Source organism: Penicillium canescens (assembly GCF_028828765.1).
Source record: "Penicillium canescens strain IBT 15451 chromosome Unknown utg000003l_segment0_segment0, whole genome shotgun sequence".
In the NCBI taxonomy this organism is placed as follows: domain Eukaryota; kingdom Fungi; phylum Ascomycota; class Eurotiomycetes; order Eurotiales; family Aspergillaceae; genus Penicillium; species Penicillium canescens.
The window spans coordinates 4,716,888-4,733,417 of NW_026703965.1; the positions used below are offsets into that span (position 1 = coordinate 4,716,888).

General features: G+C 48.8%; 8 protein-coding genes across 8 annotated transcripts; 4 read left to right on the forward strand and 4 right to left on the reverse strand.

The window, feature by feature from the left end:
- Positions 1 to 848: 848 nt before the first annotated feature.
- Positions 849 to 1,793, reverse strand: N7446_005096 (aldehyde dehydrogenase; the record flags this gene model as incomplete). Its single annotated transcript, XM_058513844.1, has 2 exons — positions 849 to 1,399; positions 1,481 to 1,793. 2 exons carry the CDS (start codon positions 1,791 to 1,793, stop codon positions 849 to 851), a joined length of 864 nt encoding a protein of 287 aa, XP_058375173.1.
- A 1,594-nt stretch (positions 1,794 to 3,387) lies between these two features.
- Positions 3,388 to 3,963, reverse strand: N7446_005097 (uncharacterized protein; the record flags this gene model as incomplete). The annotated part of the gene is made up of 1 exon (XM_058513845.1): positions 3,388 to 3,963. The coding sequence occupies one exon, from the start codon at positions 3,961 to 3,963 to the stop codon at positions 3,388 to 3,390; it is 576 nt and encodes a 191-aa protein (XP_058375174.1).
- A 2,297-nt stretch (positions 3,964 to 6,260) lies between these two features.
- N7446_005098 (uncharacterized protein) lies at positions 6,261 to 6,728 on the forward strand (the record flags this gene model as incomplete). Its single annotated transcript, XM_058513846.1, has 1 exon — positions 6,261 to 6,728. The coding sequence occupies one exon, from the start codon at positions 6,261 to 6,263 to the stop codon at positions 6,726 to 6,728; it is 468 nt and encodes a 155-aa protein (XP_058375175.1).
- A 1,704-nt stretch (positions 6,729 to 8,432) lies between these two features.
- On the forward strand, positions 8,433 to 8,680 carry N7446_005099 (uncharacterized protein; the record flags this gene model as incomplete). Its single annotated transcript, XM_058513847.1, is given in 2 exon segments — positions 8,433 to 8,493; positions 8,511 to 8,680. The coding sequence occupies 2 exon segments, from the start codon at positions 8,433 to 8,435 to the stop codon at positions 8,678 to 8,680; spliced, it is 231 nt and encodes a 76-aa protein (XP_058375176.1).
- Positions 8,681 to 9,241: 561 nt separating this feature from the next.
- On the reverse strand, positions 9,242 to 10,252 carry N7446_005100 (uncharacterized protein; the record flags this gene model as incomplete). Its single annotated transcript, XM_058513848.1, has 2 exons — positions 9,242 to 9,617; positions 9,675 to 10,252. The coding sequence occupies 2 exons, from the start codon at positions 10,250 to 10,252 to the stop codon at positions 9,242 to 9,244; spliced, it is 954 nt and encodes a 317-aa protein (XP_058375177.1).
- Positions 10,253 to 12,329: 2,077 nt separating this feature from the next.
- N7446_005101 (uncharacterized protein) lies at positions 12,330 to 12,662 on the forward strand (the record flags this gene model as incomplete). Its single annotated transcript, XM_058513849.1, has 1 exon — positions 12,330 to 12,662. One exon carries the CDS (start codon positions 12,330 to 12,332, stop codon positions 12,660 to 12,662), a length of 333 nt encoding a protein of 110 aa, XP_058375178.1.
- A 741-nt stretch (positions 12,663 to 13,403) lies between these two features.
- Positions 13,404 to 14,089, forward strand: N7446_005102 (uncharacterized protein; the record flags this gene model as incomplete). Its single annotated transcript, XM_058513850.1, has 2 exons — positions 13,404 to 13,484; positions 13,574 to 14,089. The coding sequence occupies 2 exons, from the start codon at positions 13,404 to 13,406 to the stop codon at positions 14,087 to 14,089; spliced, it is 597 nt and encodes a 198-aa protein (XP_058375179.1).
- A 1,272-nt stretch (positions 14,090 to 15,361) lies between these two features.
- On the reverse strand, positions 15,362 to 16,213 carry N7446_005103 (uncharacterized protein; the record flags this gene model as incomplete). Its single annotated transcript, XM_058513851.1, has 1 exon — positions 15,362 to 16,213. The coding sequence occupies one exon, from the start codon at positions 16,211 to 16,213 to the stop codon at positions 15,362 to 15,364; it is 852 nt and encodes a 283-aa protein (XP_058375180.1).
- Between the last annotated feature and the right edge of the window lie 317 nt (positions 16,214 to 16,530).

A 16,530-nucleotide genomic window follows, 5' to 3' on the forward strand; every position in this document is an offset into this window, starting at 1 on the left:
TACTAGTCAAGGCAATTTCGAGAATCACTATAATATTCATTCATGATTGACAACATTCACAACTTGCATTCTCTTTGTTAACTTCTCTACACGCCAGGCCCTTAGAACTGAATAAAATGGCCTCACTGTCCGCCCACCTCGACTGTGCTAAACCTGCTGTTGGTCTGTACATAGAAAATGTACTATTGATTCCCGCCTTGGATAACACAAAGTGGCTTTCAGCGGTCGCTTAACGGACCTAATGTATCGACGCGGAGACCACACCGTCTTCATCCGTTGGAATGCTGCGCAATTAGGAAAAGTTACATGCAAGTGTGATATGAAAACCAGAGTGCTCAGGACAGCAAACTCCAGCTTCAATTTGATACTGTACACAAACGATTTCACAAGAATTTACGCGAAGTAGAAGTCCAAATACTGGAGCACCACCAATGTGATATTCATCAGGATACAAATCGCATTGACGGTGAGCATTTCGAAAAAAATCTTAGTCCGCTGCTTGTTCTTGGGGTAGACGCGGATAATCTTGATGGTCTCAAGAATATAGACAGAGCTTACGGCGCACTCCTGCACGCTGGACCACGTCAACTGCAGCCGGTCGATGATCTTAAATGAAGTGGTCCACGACACGGCTGTGGAACAGACCGAGCGGAAATCGGTGATAATTACCGGTGGTACGAGGAGGACAGTGATGACGTTGATGAGATTTCGGATAAAAAGGATGATTTTCTGCTTGCGGCAGACCAGGTGAATCCGCTAATAAACGACCACCGATTGACCCGGGACCAAGAAAGCCCAGCTCACACTCGAGGGTGAGCATCAGCCAGTCCGGCGCCAAATCAAAGGATTTAAGCATGTCCCCGGTCGTCATCGGGATCACGCCGACGATGTTCGAGAATAGGAGGGCCCAGAAGTAAAGACTGCGGTAGCGTCTGAAGGTGCGCAAAATGAGGATAAAGAGCAACGTCCTTCAAATTGGACTCACTGGAAGCTTTCTGAATGGCCCTGCCAGTGGCGACGGAGCCAGTAAATGAGATGCTTTTAATATCCATGTGTTTGGCAATGGCCATACCACAAGGTCGGCCGAATCCACTTAGCATATTGAGTACGCCTTTAGGAAGACCGACTCTCTGGCACAGGGAAGCGAAGACTATCGATGCGAAGGGGGATTTCTCCGACGACTTGAGCACCATGGTATTTCCGGCTGCCAGGGCCGGGCCAATTTTGGTAACAAGCATGAGCAAAGGAGCGTTCCAAGGGATAATGCCTCCACACACGCCGTACGGCTGACGGGTGGACAGATCGTGGTAGCCAGGAGTATTGAGAGAAGTCTCTCCAGTAACATCAATGGCATGGCTGGCAAAGTATTTGAGGTATTGTTTTGACGTTGCTAACTCGACTGTTCCTTTGTCAGTAAGGTGCAGTGCCTCATCGAACTTGATATAGAAGTCTGCAAACGGAAGGATACGACACTACTAACATTTCATTCCGGACGGTGGCATTCCCATGGTAACAGCCTCTAAATGAATGAACAGCTCCTCACTTTTCTCAATCACATCCGCCAGTTTGGACAAGTAATCGCATCTTGCCTTTGCTGAGAGAGCTGACCATGCTGGAAAGGCGGCTTTGGCAGCCTCCACAGCACGATCTACGTCTCCAACATCGGCTTCATAGACGGACGCTACGATCTCCTCAGTCGTGGGGTTGATTACATCAAACGTTTTGCCGGAGAATGAGGGGACGAATTCGCCATTGATAAAGAGTCGGTTCTCCTTGAGCGAGTCGGCAGCCATGACGACCTGATACAAAAGTAAACAATATGTTGGCTTCGTCTTTAAAGTGCAATTGAGCGGCAGTATAATGGTCAACGATGTAGTACTGCGTGTGATTTTCGCTGTCCATGGCAGCGCGTGTGTCCGTTTCAACTTGAAAGTGGTGTGGTGTCAAAAGGAAGGTTCACATGTATGACCCTTCTTTGGTGGTTTTGTCTGGCGAGTTCTCTTCCAGTGCGTGAAGTCGGAGGGCTGTGGGATTTTGTTGCCTTTTGTCGGCGTCGGTGTAGTCTTTGTGTCTCCGCCAAGCATCCAATCCGCGGAAAGGCGTGATCGACGTTTTTCTGATCTGCTCCTCCGTCAAGACAATGCTTGCAAATGAACATAAGCCAGTATCTCCAGATACCACCGGAGCCGGGAAGCTACGTGCCAGCGGACGCAATTTCCGTTTATGGACATGTCTGCGGTGCTGGGACCAACCATGCGGGTCACCCTATCCGGGCACACTGTGCCGCCTGGACACGAAGATACAATGGTACCAAGATGCCCACCGGACTCCGTTGCTCAGTCACCTCAACGAGCACATTGGTGCGCACCCCCAATGGCAGAAAACGGCATCGAATTTCTGACAGATGTCCTTGAAATCAGCCACGAAAGCTGGTCTAGCACACTTAGGAGCAAACTCTAATTAACATCCCAACATATAGAAATGTGACCTGAGTTGCACGAGAATCTGATGGTAGCATAACACGACATCATAAGCCGTTTATCAGTTCTTGTCTGGCGTCGAGTTCGGTCGCCCGTATAACCCAGCGTGATAAGTTGTGGGGCCACTGCAAGTGGAATCGACTAACCTCAGATAAAGTTTTAGGGGATCTCATAAGGGCTAATCAAGGAAACGTGGTGTTGGGTCGTGGTACAGGCACAAAATTAGCAATTCCAGAAGTTGTTTAGAGGTGGTAACCGTGTGCTACTTTGGGCAGTACGTTTTCCGGCTTGAATTAAGGCTGCGTTGCCTCCGGGCGTGGATCTTGGATCGACAGTTCTAAATGAAGTGTAGGTCTTCGCAGGAAGGTATACGAGGTTGCAGCTGGTTTGAAAGGTTTCAAGACTGAATACGAGGACCGCATATTTTTCAGACGTTCCGACAGGCCCAGATTCAATTTAGCCTCGAGGTTCCTGCAATTTCGTCCAGGGTAGAAGCCATGCCGCAATACGAGTTCCTGAATTAAACAATTGGCAAACAGCGGCTATCCTCGACGTTGGTTTTCTTTCCTCGGGATCATCAGTGGCACTCCAGTCTCTGTCATAGGGCCCTTTGCTCTAGTTGTTCATCAAATTGTAAAATCTACCAGCTGGAGTGCAATTAAATATCATTATAGACTAAATACATTTTTTCAAGTGGGCTCAAAAAGAAGAACATATAAAAGCGCCGGGGGAGGACCGATACAAGAGTCTGTATGATTCATCCCGCGGTGGCTCAAAAGAGTTGCCTACATAGGCTTAACAAAATATAAGGTGGCACCAATCCATCATCTGCAATCCTGAGCAACGATATGCTTCATAGTTTTCGTGTTTCAATGGCAAGTACTGCTGGAAGCGTCGAAGTCTGTTATCAAGGCTGCTCCAATGGAAGCTCAGCTCGTGCTCCACACTGAGGGCAGACTCGGCTAAAGACAGCAGTCCCGCACTGGCCACAATACTTGGAGGCAGTTGCTGTGGCATTGGCTTCCTTAGGATGAGGTGTTCCAGCTAGAAATGGGCCCGCAATCTCAGGGGAGACAGGCTGCGGCGTGGCATTTGTGGGCTGGGACGAGGCGTAGGGCTGCTGAAAGGGCTTGGGTTGCTGGACAGGAGGAGAGTTGACGTATGTAACGGTGTGGTGACTGTAGCGCTTGCGCTTGACGCAGAAGATGATGAGTAGGATCCAGGCAGTGAGCTTGAGGACACCGCCAATCACGAACATGGCAACAGCGCCATAAGACTCGCCCATGTTTGTAGTGACACAGGAGTAGTCGCTATAGTAGGAGCTGTAGTAGGAGCTATAGGAGCAGTCATTGTATGAGCTGGAGACCCATGCGCCCATGAGAGCACCACCGATGATGAAGCAAACGACGGCGCCAATGAAAACGCCGATGGGCCACCATTTGTTGAGCCGTGAGGGCCGCGAAGCTCCTGTGTCTTGTTGCATGGTTGATGGATATGGTTTCTCAGAGCGAATGATTAAGTTGGTAGACAGAAAGATGAGAAATATAGGAAGGACTAGAGCAATGTAACTGGTAGGGGTCCAGGAGCTTTTAAGGCATCTGCATCTGCGTAAGGCCCCATTCAGCCCCATCACCGCTAAAATTCAGGCGCGGAATAACGTTCCAAGGGTCTTAGATCCTTGCTCTATTTCGATAGGCGGCGAAATTTAAGACATACTATTTACTAGTTGGTAACGTTCATAATTCACATATCTGATCACTCAACGCCAGGCCCAAGTGATATTACCCACATTTACCGCACCCAGGTCCCATTCGTCAAACTGTTTCCAGCTACCGTTTTGACGGTTTGTCTTTGGGACATGACAGTCTAACGGAACATATACACAGTACACATGCAGCAACCGGATTATGTCCACGGTTCCTACCAGGCCACCCTGCAGCTTATGAAAAATAAGGAATAATCTTTTCGTCAAACGAGCCCGTAGCTTAGATATCGGAAGGATTCCCAACGTTTAATCCCGGCACAGCAAGCGGCAAATTGATGTTGTTCTAGACATTCTCGGCTAGTTTGTCTAATGCCTGCTGACCTCTAATTTCGGTCCGCGGCCGGCGAAGGGCGTGCTAGCTGATTCGTCGACCCACGGTCCACTCTTTCCATGGGCACCATCCCCGCCAAAACTTGTAGAAAGCTTGTCAACTAACCACACTTTCACCACTTCAACCCATCTCCAAGTTCGCTTTCGTCGTCGCATATCTCTGATCTTCCCTCTATTCGGGTGAACGGGTGAGAATTTCGAAACTTCGGTCCTAAAGACCTATAGACTGTAGGATCTTGAGAGCTCGTCTAGTCTACTTTATCTCATAACTAACCTCTCATAAGCCCTCTGTCCCCTACCCACCCGGGCTCTTGGTCTCGGTCTTTCACCGAGGGATTAGTATGACTTGAAGGTCAATAGGCGGTGCGGCACTCAAAAAAAATAAATTGCATTCCAGGACTAGCCAATCAAAGAAGGTGTGTTTGGAGGAAAAAGCAAAACTTTTTGGCCAGCAAGTAGTGAGCATAGTTGGGCCGTACCAAGCTTCTAAGCTTTTGCTCTATTTCTGCGGCTTGCCTTAATCGGGCAAAAATACCATCGCTAGCTTTCGTCGTCCCCTTCCTGTACCGTCCAGCTAGTGACTAGGAACTTTGATCGGCTAAAGATCGCGATATACGAGATCGAAACTTGCTTACCAACTGGGGCAGGTCGCCATCCGCCGCAATGTGCCCCAACCGCAACATATGTGCCTATCTCTTACTGTAGGTAGCTGCGCACTTCTTGAGTCTCAAAATTAACTTTTGTGATCGAACGGTATTCATCCATACTCTAACGGTGAAATCTTGTTATCTTTCGCCCGTCCCCTCCGCAAGTTTGGGGCTTACTCCGTGATTGATGCCACTAGACGGACCCCCAGCGACCAGGTGAGACACTGTTGACCCACTGAGGCTATCGCTTTGGCGCTGTTGGTGGTTGAGTCGCAGTTTTCATGGTAAGTAGAACCTCTGATCGACACTTCCAGGGCTAATTGAGTAGTCCTCGAGATGAAGCAACAGGTCATACGCCTCTTGTAAAGCCAGATCCTGCAAGGACTAGCGGTTGATCCACAATAGCCAGGCCGACGGAAAGTGCGTGACGTCTGCCAGGCTCCAATGTACTTTTGTATTTAGAAGCAAATCTCTCCCCTGATCCAGCCCGGCCGTACGCATCCTGCCTGTGAAGCTTGCCTGCGCTTGCAATGAACCTCACCCCACTCTTGGCGTTGATTAGTGCGATCTGGGCCACAGGAAATGCTTCGTCAGCCGTCCCGTTCTGCTGTGGCTTAGTAGACTTACCCGAAGACCGTCTCACAGGAACGAATGTGAACTCGAAGAGAGGAGGGACAAAAGGGTATCTCATCTGATAGGCTGACGTGCTCAGTTAGCCTCGCCCGCCTGGCGACCTGGTACATAATTTTAGGTATCTTTCAGGGCTTTGTCAAAGTGTTAACCACATCCAGGCATATCCAACGAGGGCCTGTGTGGATACGAGAAATTGTATAGTAGCTAAAGTATAATTGATATTGCGGCTCTTGGAGAATTTTTGCTACACTTACGAAAAGTATATATATCATCAAACCTTGAACAGATTGGGTTCTCGGACGCCTTTCTGACTCAAGCGATACTCAATTATCCCATCTTTTTGCGTTCTACGTCGCCGCGGAGTATATACTTTCAATCATCCTATATACTCCTAAATCACTCAGAATGCGTGCCACCACCTTCCTTATCAGCACAGCTAGCATCATAACCCTGACCTCCTCAACCTGGGCCGCCCAGTACAGCCAGTGCGTAGAGACTTGTCTCACCTCACACCCAATCCTCTCGTCGTGCGATGGGGATGAAGAAGGCCAGGCTCTTGCGGACTGCACCTGCGCCAGTTTCATTGGCGGAAACCAAGATCCAATGATCAAGTGTATCAAGGAGTGCCCAACGGCTGATCAGTCGGAGTATTCTTCTACTTTGCCTGACGAGTGCCGCGGAGAGCTCTTTCCTGGGGTTGAAGTCTCCAGTACAACGGCAACGAGTGTATCGGGTGGGCCTGCTTCATCTGGTACTAGGTCGCCCTCTCGGAATAGTAGTTCAACGAGCACGACTACTACCAATGGTGCTATCGTGAATACGCCAACCCAGATCGCACTTATGGGGGCTGTATTGGCTGGATTGTTCGTTTAGGACAGTTGTTGGAGTATAATGGGGGAAGGTTTGTGTCAATGAAAATAGTACCAGGATAGCTGCGAAGTACCCAGCTGTCAGAGAATGTACAGATAAAACGAAAAATTTCTTCCCTTGTTTCCAATGTAACTCATGAGGAGTTCCGGCCAAAACCACTCGTATATGTATGCGGATATCTAGCTGCCCCTGGCTCACGATCCATTGCCCGGCGAGCGAAATCTGAGGTAAACCTCGTATGTGCCAATATTCTTTATTTAGACATTTCAGTGTGAACAGGGAGGAGCATGTTAAATAAAATCAAGGTGAGGCTGACGGAACTTGGTATAGCGTATCGGGCAAATGAGAGGGATAAAAAAGTTTGAAAATATGCAGGGATGAAGGAAGCGGGATAGATGGGGAAAAGAGAAAATAATTGCCCGACTTCAACCCTCATGAAAGAGACGGTGACCTTTCCAATAGAATAGTAATGAATCAAGAACTATATCCGCTCAATATGGCCTCGAAGTTTTTCATGATTGTTATAAGATATCACGTGATGCACGCGTTATTAGTTAGTGGTCTGGCGGATGTGGTGATCGAGATAACAACTGTCTAGGTCTAGGTCATTTATAACACGGTCGACGTTGGTGGGTGTTCAGCACTGTGGGAATACTGTTTGAACCAACCATAGCCAATGGAGCTTATAGTGTTGTGAATTGAGATGCAGCTGCCACCGACAAGGGTATTGGGTACGGCACGAGAATCAACGTGTGTGTATCGAAAGGGGAATCTGTTTTCGACTTTTACTGTAAGAAGTTAAGTCTCTGGGATTTGCTTTAAGCTGCACTATGAGACAAAGTAAAAATTGTGTGAGAGGCTATGGCACAAGGCAAAGACCTTGATCTTTTGAGCGAGGACTTGATGTTCTGGAGTCCTACCTGCAGAAAAATAAGTGGGGAATGTACCCTGTTCCACATACCAATGAAAGCTGACTGTACACGAAAGAGAGAGCTTGGAAAAGTAAGCTTTTGAGGCAGACCCACTATGGTAACAGCGATGCGGCCCGAGCGGCCGGCCTATGCTTGGCCTTTTGGGTCTCCTGATGGGGCTCCGAAACGTGGCCTCTCCACTCTCAACCCTGTCTCCCAACCAACTCTGCTCCCCCCCGGGGCGCCATTGGCAGTTACCCTCCCCTTTTAGTCCCGTTTTTCCCTCTTTGCTTCCTGCTCATTCTTACATTCCCACACATCGCTCGCTGCTCTTAAAGCACTCCTGCTGTTGCCTTTTCCGTCCCACTTTAGTCATTCTTTGTCAATCAGCATTCTCTGTCACCAGGTTTGCGGTCATCTCAGCTTTCATGGCTGCCAACACTCAGCCCCGCCAGACTAAGCCTCCCTAGGGTAATGCAATCGACTGGGCCGGGTCTAAACGAGCAGGTTCCTAATGGCAAGCCGTATGAGATCAAGTGGAACTCCACCCTTGGCAACCGCATCTCGCCGGTCCCACCCGCGGTCCAAGCCCCAACGTCAAGCCTCTGGAGACCATCGTCCACAACATCCCTAACTCTGGCAACGACGCCTAGACTGCCAGCCCCAGCATAACTCCGGATGTAACTCATACGGATTTCTCCTCGTCATTGAGGGCACCGGAACCTCGCAGTGGTCCACCCGGTTCGGCATCTCTAAGCCCGAAGCCCAGGCTCCGATACCACCACCGTCATTAGCGATGTCCCACCACCATCCGCACCGAGGAGAGCAGCGTCGCCCCGTGGCGAACCTGACAGTGCGTGCGTGGTTGTCTCAGTCTCACGCGTCCTCCACACTCCCAGCACTCCGCGCAGCACCCGAGTTACCAAGTCCACTCCCTCTGGCACTACATCCGGCAACCCCTCACCATTCTGTACCAATGCTATGGGCCGCAATGTCGTCAGCTTCGGCACTGCCATGGCGAGTCCCGTCATCGTGGCATTTTAAATGGAAGCGTCATTGAGGTTACAAGGACCAATGTGGTTTGCTCCCTCTCTTCCCTGCTTGTTTTCTTCTTTTCCAATTGATCTCTCCGACCGATCTAGTTGTCTTCTGATGTCAGTATATAATAAGGGTCGACCTGGCTACTCTTTTGATATGGAAATCCTTACCTATTTGTGGAGCTAGGGATTGAATCTAAATAGGCATCGGACTGTTTACCAAAAGCTTGAAGGAAAGACAAACAAGACTTTGTAGAGGGGTATAGGTCATTTGAGAATTCACGTGCCCTCTCATAATGAACATCGGGTCCTAGCCCGCTACATCTTCATATAAAACGGCCTCATGAACAGTTTTAGTTGTTGAAATAAGAAGTTGTAATTTATCACATTTACTATGTGTTTCGGGGAGATCGGCTCGCTCGCACGATTGACTCGCTTTACGATTACATTAATTGATTCCTGGCTAAGTGGGCCGCCTCAAAGCACCATATTAACTGCGATACATATACCCTCATATTTCAACAACCATGTCTCGTTCTTACTTCGATATTTATTTTTTCGCCTTCTGTCACAGTCCAAAAACCAAAACACCAATCACACCTGCCGCGATAACACACGTCAACGCAACATTTCCACTAGCTGAAACCACACTTGCTGGGCCAATTCCTAGGATCCTGCCTCCCTTGTTGGCCGAAGAAGATCCTGAAGTCGCAGTAGCACCAGCTATAGACGAAATGGGAACAGGGTCCGTAGAGCTCTTCAGTGAAGTAGCGGTGGCCGGCGGTGTGAATGAATAAACAGAAATGCTATACTCCAAGGAAGAGATCGCCTCTGCGCTGTCCGTTGCATAGGCGGAATAAACAGTCCCGGTGGTGGTTTCGGTGGAAGTGACTGTCTTCACTGCATAGGGATAGTAGGAGGTCCAGAAGTACCACCAGTAAGTCCTGACACAAGGTTTAGCAATCATCGCCGGAGAACAATCCTAAGTCCGCGTTACTCACCAGTAGTAAGTCGTATAATAGTACGAGTAATAATAGTAGGTCTCCGTTATCGGAACTGGAGTAGTCACAGGCATCGTCGTGGTAACACCCATAATAGCCGTAGTCGTGCTTCCCAATTCCACAGAATCATAATTCCCCACACATCCCGACTCAGGGCAACACACCTTTTCCCCATCGTAAATCATACAGCTATACCCAGAAAGACAGTATTGCCCGTCACTGCAGCACTCCCCGTCTTTCGGTGAGCAGTTCCCATTACCGCAGCAATCCCATCCACTAGGACAAGTACCTGAGCTGCAGCAGATCTCGTCAGCTTCCGCGCAGTACCCGTCTCCACAGCATCCGGAACCCGTTGGGCAGCAGCGCGATGTATCGTAGGCGCATTCACTGTAATCTGGGTCACATTCGTAGTAGTCCCGGCTGGTGAGGCCGAAGAGGTCGCGGGTAGAGAGGATTCCGGGTTTGGCTGAGTTTAGGGTTTCGTTGTATTGGAGTCGGGCTTCGTTTTTGAGTGTGTTGCTGGCAGCAATGCTAGGGAGGAGGAGTAGGAGCCCCACTTTCTTTGTGATATAATTCATCCTTTGAACTAAGCTGTTATTCTGAAAACAACTCTCGTATCAATACCCAGGCCCACGGAAGAGGGGAACACGCCAGCTGGGGGATACTCTGGCTTAAATAGACACGGCTTGCGACGAAGGGGCTCATTGAATATTGGTACGGCGGCATTATGCCAGGGCAAGTGAGTGGGGACAGTGCTTCTCCTGTCTGTCTGGTCGCAGGTGGAATCTCTATCTGTGGCTGGTTTTTTTGCGCTAGGTGCTCGTCGGGAAGGGGCTCCGTGCTTGTACCTGATGTTCGTAATTGCCACAGAGGCTAGCCCAAGGCCAATCCTCCCCACCCACCCCCCTTTTTTTTGTTAAGTTAACTAACTTAACTAGTGAAATAATGAATTCGCGAATCAGGAATTTTTGCTTTGAAATCGGACGACAAAGCCACAAATGGGCGTCCGTGGACGGGCCTTAACACCGGCTCTTTGTCCGTGGATGGACGGCTTGAACCGTCCATGAACACGCCATAGACAGAACCGCGTGAAGTTGTACCTGCTATTCACAAGAGTAAGTACGGGTTTGGCTCTGTCACTTGGGGAGCTCTCACCTCGCTCAGGCAGCAGTTAGTCGCGAAAGGATCCCTCACCCCAAGCAGCGCTCTCCTGTTATTTCACCACTCCAATCTGATCCCGGAAGATGCTATTGGTTTGAACGTCGCTATCTGTGTAGACTGCTGTTATTGGACTAACTTAAAAAGTATACCAGCGGTAATCGGAAATATCTGGTCGGATTCAAGGAAAACAGGCGTTTGCTCCACTTGAGTGTGAGGTCAGCCATCTCAAAGGTGGCTGGTTAAGTTAAATATGAGGCATTTCGCGACCTGGATAATGATCTCCGCGGGGACAACCCAGGTTTTGAAGATGACTTGACAAGGAAAATATCAGAAGGATAAGGGACTTTCAGCACAGCCATTACTGCGACTAGGTGCTACAGGATATTAGGCCATATACTAACCTCTATGCTCATAGGATAGATATATAATCCTTACAACACATGGAGTAGTCATATCATGCCCAAGTCTAATGCAAATTAAACACGGCAGAAATCTACTGGGAGAAATGACGAGCTATTGTAGAAGTAGAGGTGAATATTTGGAGACGTTTAAGAGAAGCTTTCATGCCTATTTCATGTGTTGTGTGACATGAGGCAGTTGCTGCTCAGGAACGAAGCCGCAATATCGGAAATAATTCCTGCATTGTCTATACGAAGATAGAGTTCATTCCCAATTACCTTGGGCTTCATGTTGTATACATAGCCTCTCAAAAATCGGAACAAGCAGGCTCCTTTCGGTTTACAACATTGGAGAATGAGGCACCGGACCTCGAAGACAGCGGAATACAGCCTCGTCACAGTGCCAGTGATAAGATTCACGGACAAACCTAACCAGCCATTCCACGAGAGAGATAGCATAATTGACGATATATCATAGTAGTTTAAACCATATCTACGCAGAAGGGACCGGAGCGGCAACGGGACAAGCCGGCGTTGCAATCCATAAAACGTTCACAAACTTATTCGAGAAAAGCGCTGTAAGCTGCGGGGTTTTTGCGCTCTGACGAGCGACGAAAACAGAAGGTAAAAATGTGTCGGCGATATGGCATAATTATAATTATTAAGTGGGCGTTCTAAAAGGTAACACAGTTCGTTTCGATCCCGGTTATCTCTGGTTCTCGGGTGCGCCTTGGACAATAAATTTCCACTAGGCAGCACTATAAGAAAAACAACCATTTTCTTCATTAAATATGTTCATCTTTCTGAAGAAAATGACCGAGGGTACGCCGAGGTCCGCATAATCATTCTGAATCTCCGTTGGCTTATTGGGCGCCCACATGTATGAGGGGCATCTCGTGTTCAATGGACATCTCGTGTTCAACCGACCTCAGACAGTTAAAGATCCACCCCGCGACAACATTAATAAGTCGGTGATCTTCTACAGCAGACATGGCACTAATACTGCCCCTCTTCTCTTCAAGTAAACCCCTGATTCCATTCTAAGTGTCTTTCCATCCCTTCTATACGAAACCCTCCCTCTTCTCCATCCGTCACAATGACTTTCACCGCCGTTGTCGTCTACCCCAATGAGCTGGACACCACGTTCGATACCGACTACTACCTGCAGACCCATATGCCTCTGGTGGCCAAGCACTGGGGCCCTGTTGGTCTCAAGAGCTGGAATGTTGTCAAGTACGACCGCGATCCTGCCGGTACCTCTCCCAAGTACCTGATTGCTGCCACCCTGGTGTGGGAGAGCGAGGAGGCTAGAAAGGTTGCTGCCTCGGGAGAGGCGGCGGCCATGATCAGAGGCGATGTCCCCAACTTCACCAACAAGAAGCCTTTTATCTTGGCGGGCAGCACTATTGGAAGCCAGGTGATCGCTTAAGGGATTGATTTTATGTCAACCTGGTACGTGTATCTCTTGAGCCTGTCTCTACTGGTCCAATATGTTGAGTTCATAGCCACAGGTCTGGTCGGCGGAAATGATTTCCTTGGATAGAATTGAGATGGAGGATGAGAATCTTTCATGCAGATGACGATGTTATATATGACGTTATTATACCGAATTTCAGCTCAATACAATCGTGTACCTGAGTACTAACGGAGGTGTCTCAAACCTTAGGACGAGAGTGCCCGAGCCCATCAGTTTTCTAAGCTTCTGCAACATCCCGCATTGTGGTTGAAGTATATCCAGTTCGGCATGAATCTCGGGCTCGTTTGGACTGGAGGCTGTTTATCGATCCCTGAATAGTCAAGTGTTCGCTAGTGTCATTACGAGTTGATTTCTGGGTTTTGACAAAGCATGGTTTCGCACATGGCGATTGACCTGTCTACGCTATGAACTACTGAAACCTGACAGATGGAGAGGAGTTATCGAATGTTCATCAGAGGAGAGAAAAGCTTAGATTGGTCATTGCGGGCGAGGTGACATCGAGACGATAGGGAATTGGAGATCCCCGCATCTGCAGCTCTTATCTCCCAAGTAATACAGTAAATGCTGCAGCTGCGCCCTATGCCTGCACCCCTCGTTTCTCTTTCTCCCTTCTTCTCTAGCCTTTTCCTATCTTCTCTTCATTCAAAATAAATCCCAAAATCTCAAAGGTTCACGTCTATAAGCGCCATCAGAATGTCCAGCCCATTAATCGTCGACATCCACACCCATGTCTACCCACCCGCATATATCGACATGCTCCGCGCCCGCCACAAGGTGCCTACATCCACGACCCATCCGATGGCGGAACACCCCGTCTAATCATACTCTCATCAGACGATGACTTGAACATTCCCCTCGACCAGCGCTGGCGGCCAGCGGACTCGTCATACTCCGACATCAAGGTCAAGCTCGACTTTATGGAGAAACAGGGCATCGACTGCAGCATGATTTGCCTCGCCAACCCATGGCTCAATTTCATCGGGGAAGGACAAGCCTCTGAATGGGCACAAAAGATCAACAATGACCTGGAATCTACCTGTGTGCAGGCCAATAGCGCTCAACCGGACAAGCTGCCACATCTCTTTGCCTTTGGTGCCCTACCACTCGGCGCGCCGCAGCAGGTCACCGTGGCGGACGAAGTGCATAGAGTCAGTACCCTCCCTCATATCCGCGGCGTGATTATGGGGACAACCGGACAAGGCAATGGCCTGGATGACCCCGAGCTAGAGGCTGTTTGGGAGCCCTCCAAGACACCCAGCTCATGCTCTTCTTGCATCCGCACTATGGCTTGCCGGACGAGGCATTCGGGGGACCTGAGATCGTTCGTCGCTACGGTACGTTCTCCCGCTGGAGATACTCTTTCGCCACACTTGCACTAATGTAGTTGTCGATACGCGCTAGAGCCTTCTGGGTAGCTGCTACCAAAGCTCTCTTCTTGTCGAATTAGCTACAGAGTCTATCATACTTCACGAATAGCTCATCACTTAGGTCTGTCGCATCCATTGCATCTGGATCAAGATCGGCGGGTTCTGGGAAGCGACTAGGGAGTTGTGGCTCTTCAGGAACTATAGCTTCATCCGGCTCGAGATATCTCCAAACGTTGTGGGATCTAGCCGTCGATTTAACATAGCTAATCCAGACTCTCCATTGTGCTCCGACCATACAGTAGTTTTCGAAATCAGTTATGCGACGGGTACCTCCAAACTCTTGCGACATCATTCCCGGAAAATAAATCCGCAATATGTGAGCTCTGATTGGATCAGATCTTCCAGGTCTCATTTCAGACCCGCTTTCTAAAATAGTTAGTGTAGTTCAAAATAACACATCGGACCGCAAGCGATGTAATTTACACGAAACTGCTCATACACACGCTACCTCAATGGCCCCCCTCCATCCCGCCTTTGTCACGCAACAAATTTCCGGACACATTGTACCAGCCTGGCCCCCTATCACATCAACGCGGCATGGCTCCAAGACTGTCTCCTACAAAGCTCGTTCCCATTCGTGATATGATAGTGAGCCAGTCCTTTACCATATCTGAAATAGCGGAACAGGCTGAATGTAACAAGCTGACCATCATCAATATCCGTAGAAACTTGTGACAAGTTGGAAGCATGTACGCCCCTTAACCTCAAGTAGGTCGCAAACGAACTGTGACGCCTCTGATGCTTGAAGCCCTCTGTGTACCACCGTAGTGACAGGTGACCCGTTATGGCTAAACTATCCTCTTCTTGTCCCTCTTGACTGTGTGAGGTCACCAATAAATTGAAGTTTATGAATCATGACGGCTGAATTGCCCCTTGTCTATAGTTCCGTACTATACCCGTGCAGCCAGAAAGGACCATTTTCAGAATCCGCCTGTGTCTGAAGTCAAAATACAAATCAAGCAACTTCTCGGCAAAATCTGACGTTGAAGGACGTGATGCTGATAGTTCTACCGATGAAGACTGGGAGCTTACCACCCCGAAGTATGTATTTTCTGCACGAGCACGCCTTGTGGAAGTCTTTTACGGTTCCGATGCAGAGAACTTTGACGAAGATAAGCTACTTTCTCGACGCATCCAGGTAACTAAGGATACGGTTGCGCTTTTGCGGCTCTATGAACCGCCCCGCCGAGGCAATCGAGTCAATTGGAATTTCGATTATTTCTCTCAGCCAAAGGAAACCTGCTGCCAGTAGCTTTTTGAAATCTTCTCCGGATCCTGACTATTCTTCACATTTATCCAAATCGGTTGAAAGTTTTTCATCCTATACGATGCATCCCGAATATTCTGGTCCAAGACGAGGACAGCATTCCGTTGTAATACCCAATCGATACAGTTCCCAGACACTGCAATAACAGGAACTCCCAGAGAATCAAACTTTTCCTTCAACTTTTCAATCTGAGCCTGTTGCATCTTTGAGCTCCGTTCCGTCTCGCCCGTCCACTTGCGTAAAAACTGTAGTGAGCGTACCCATGCAGGTCGAATTCCCTTAAATCGATTTGAACATGCCACCTCCATGACGCGCGCGAAGGCCACTTTCTCCTCGGCTGACACCAAGCCTGCATTTTCCACTTGATCTCGGAGGAATGTCCACAGGAGCGTTCGGTCCCATCCACAGTCCTCTAATAACGCAAAGAGACCGGTGGCGCAAGAGAACTTCCACTCGCGAATGGCGACTACCAGAGGTAGAATGATGTGACTCGTTTCGCGGGGCCAAAACTTGAGCTTCCTTGGTGGGCGCTTGTTTGTTCTTGCAGCATACGCGGCACGCACGTGTTCTATCAGGTCGGGATGGAGTCTTTCGAAATGATGAAGATATAGCTCGCCAGGCTGCGTTTCGAAACAGAGTAAAGACCAGTTGGAGGAGAAGTATTTAAGAGTATATGGGAGAGCCAGAAAATGGAGAATGGGATTGACAATAAAGTATGCTGGGAAGCCGACGGCAATGCCATAAATCGACTCTATTAAAAAGCTTATTGCACTTAGAAACGTGTCGATGGCATCTCGCATCAGAAGCATGATTGGAAAGGTGGGGGGAATATCCACCCGATCAGCAGAGTTTTGACTGAACAGACAGATGAACGGAACCTATGCCATCTTTATTGATCAAAAGACAAGTAACAACGCTAAAAAGTCTTTGTTTCTTATCTACATGAATGGAATGCAATACGAGGAGGCGCAAGACACTTGTCTATTCTGAGTTAGTAGAGATCAGAAGTCCAGCCAAATACGAGCGGCACAACCACACCATCGGATCGAGAAGGGAAGAAGGAAAGAGCGTATATTAATCTGGAAGCTCCTCAATTCTCCGCTCCATCCGCCATACACTTACAGCA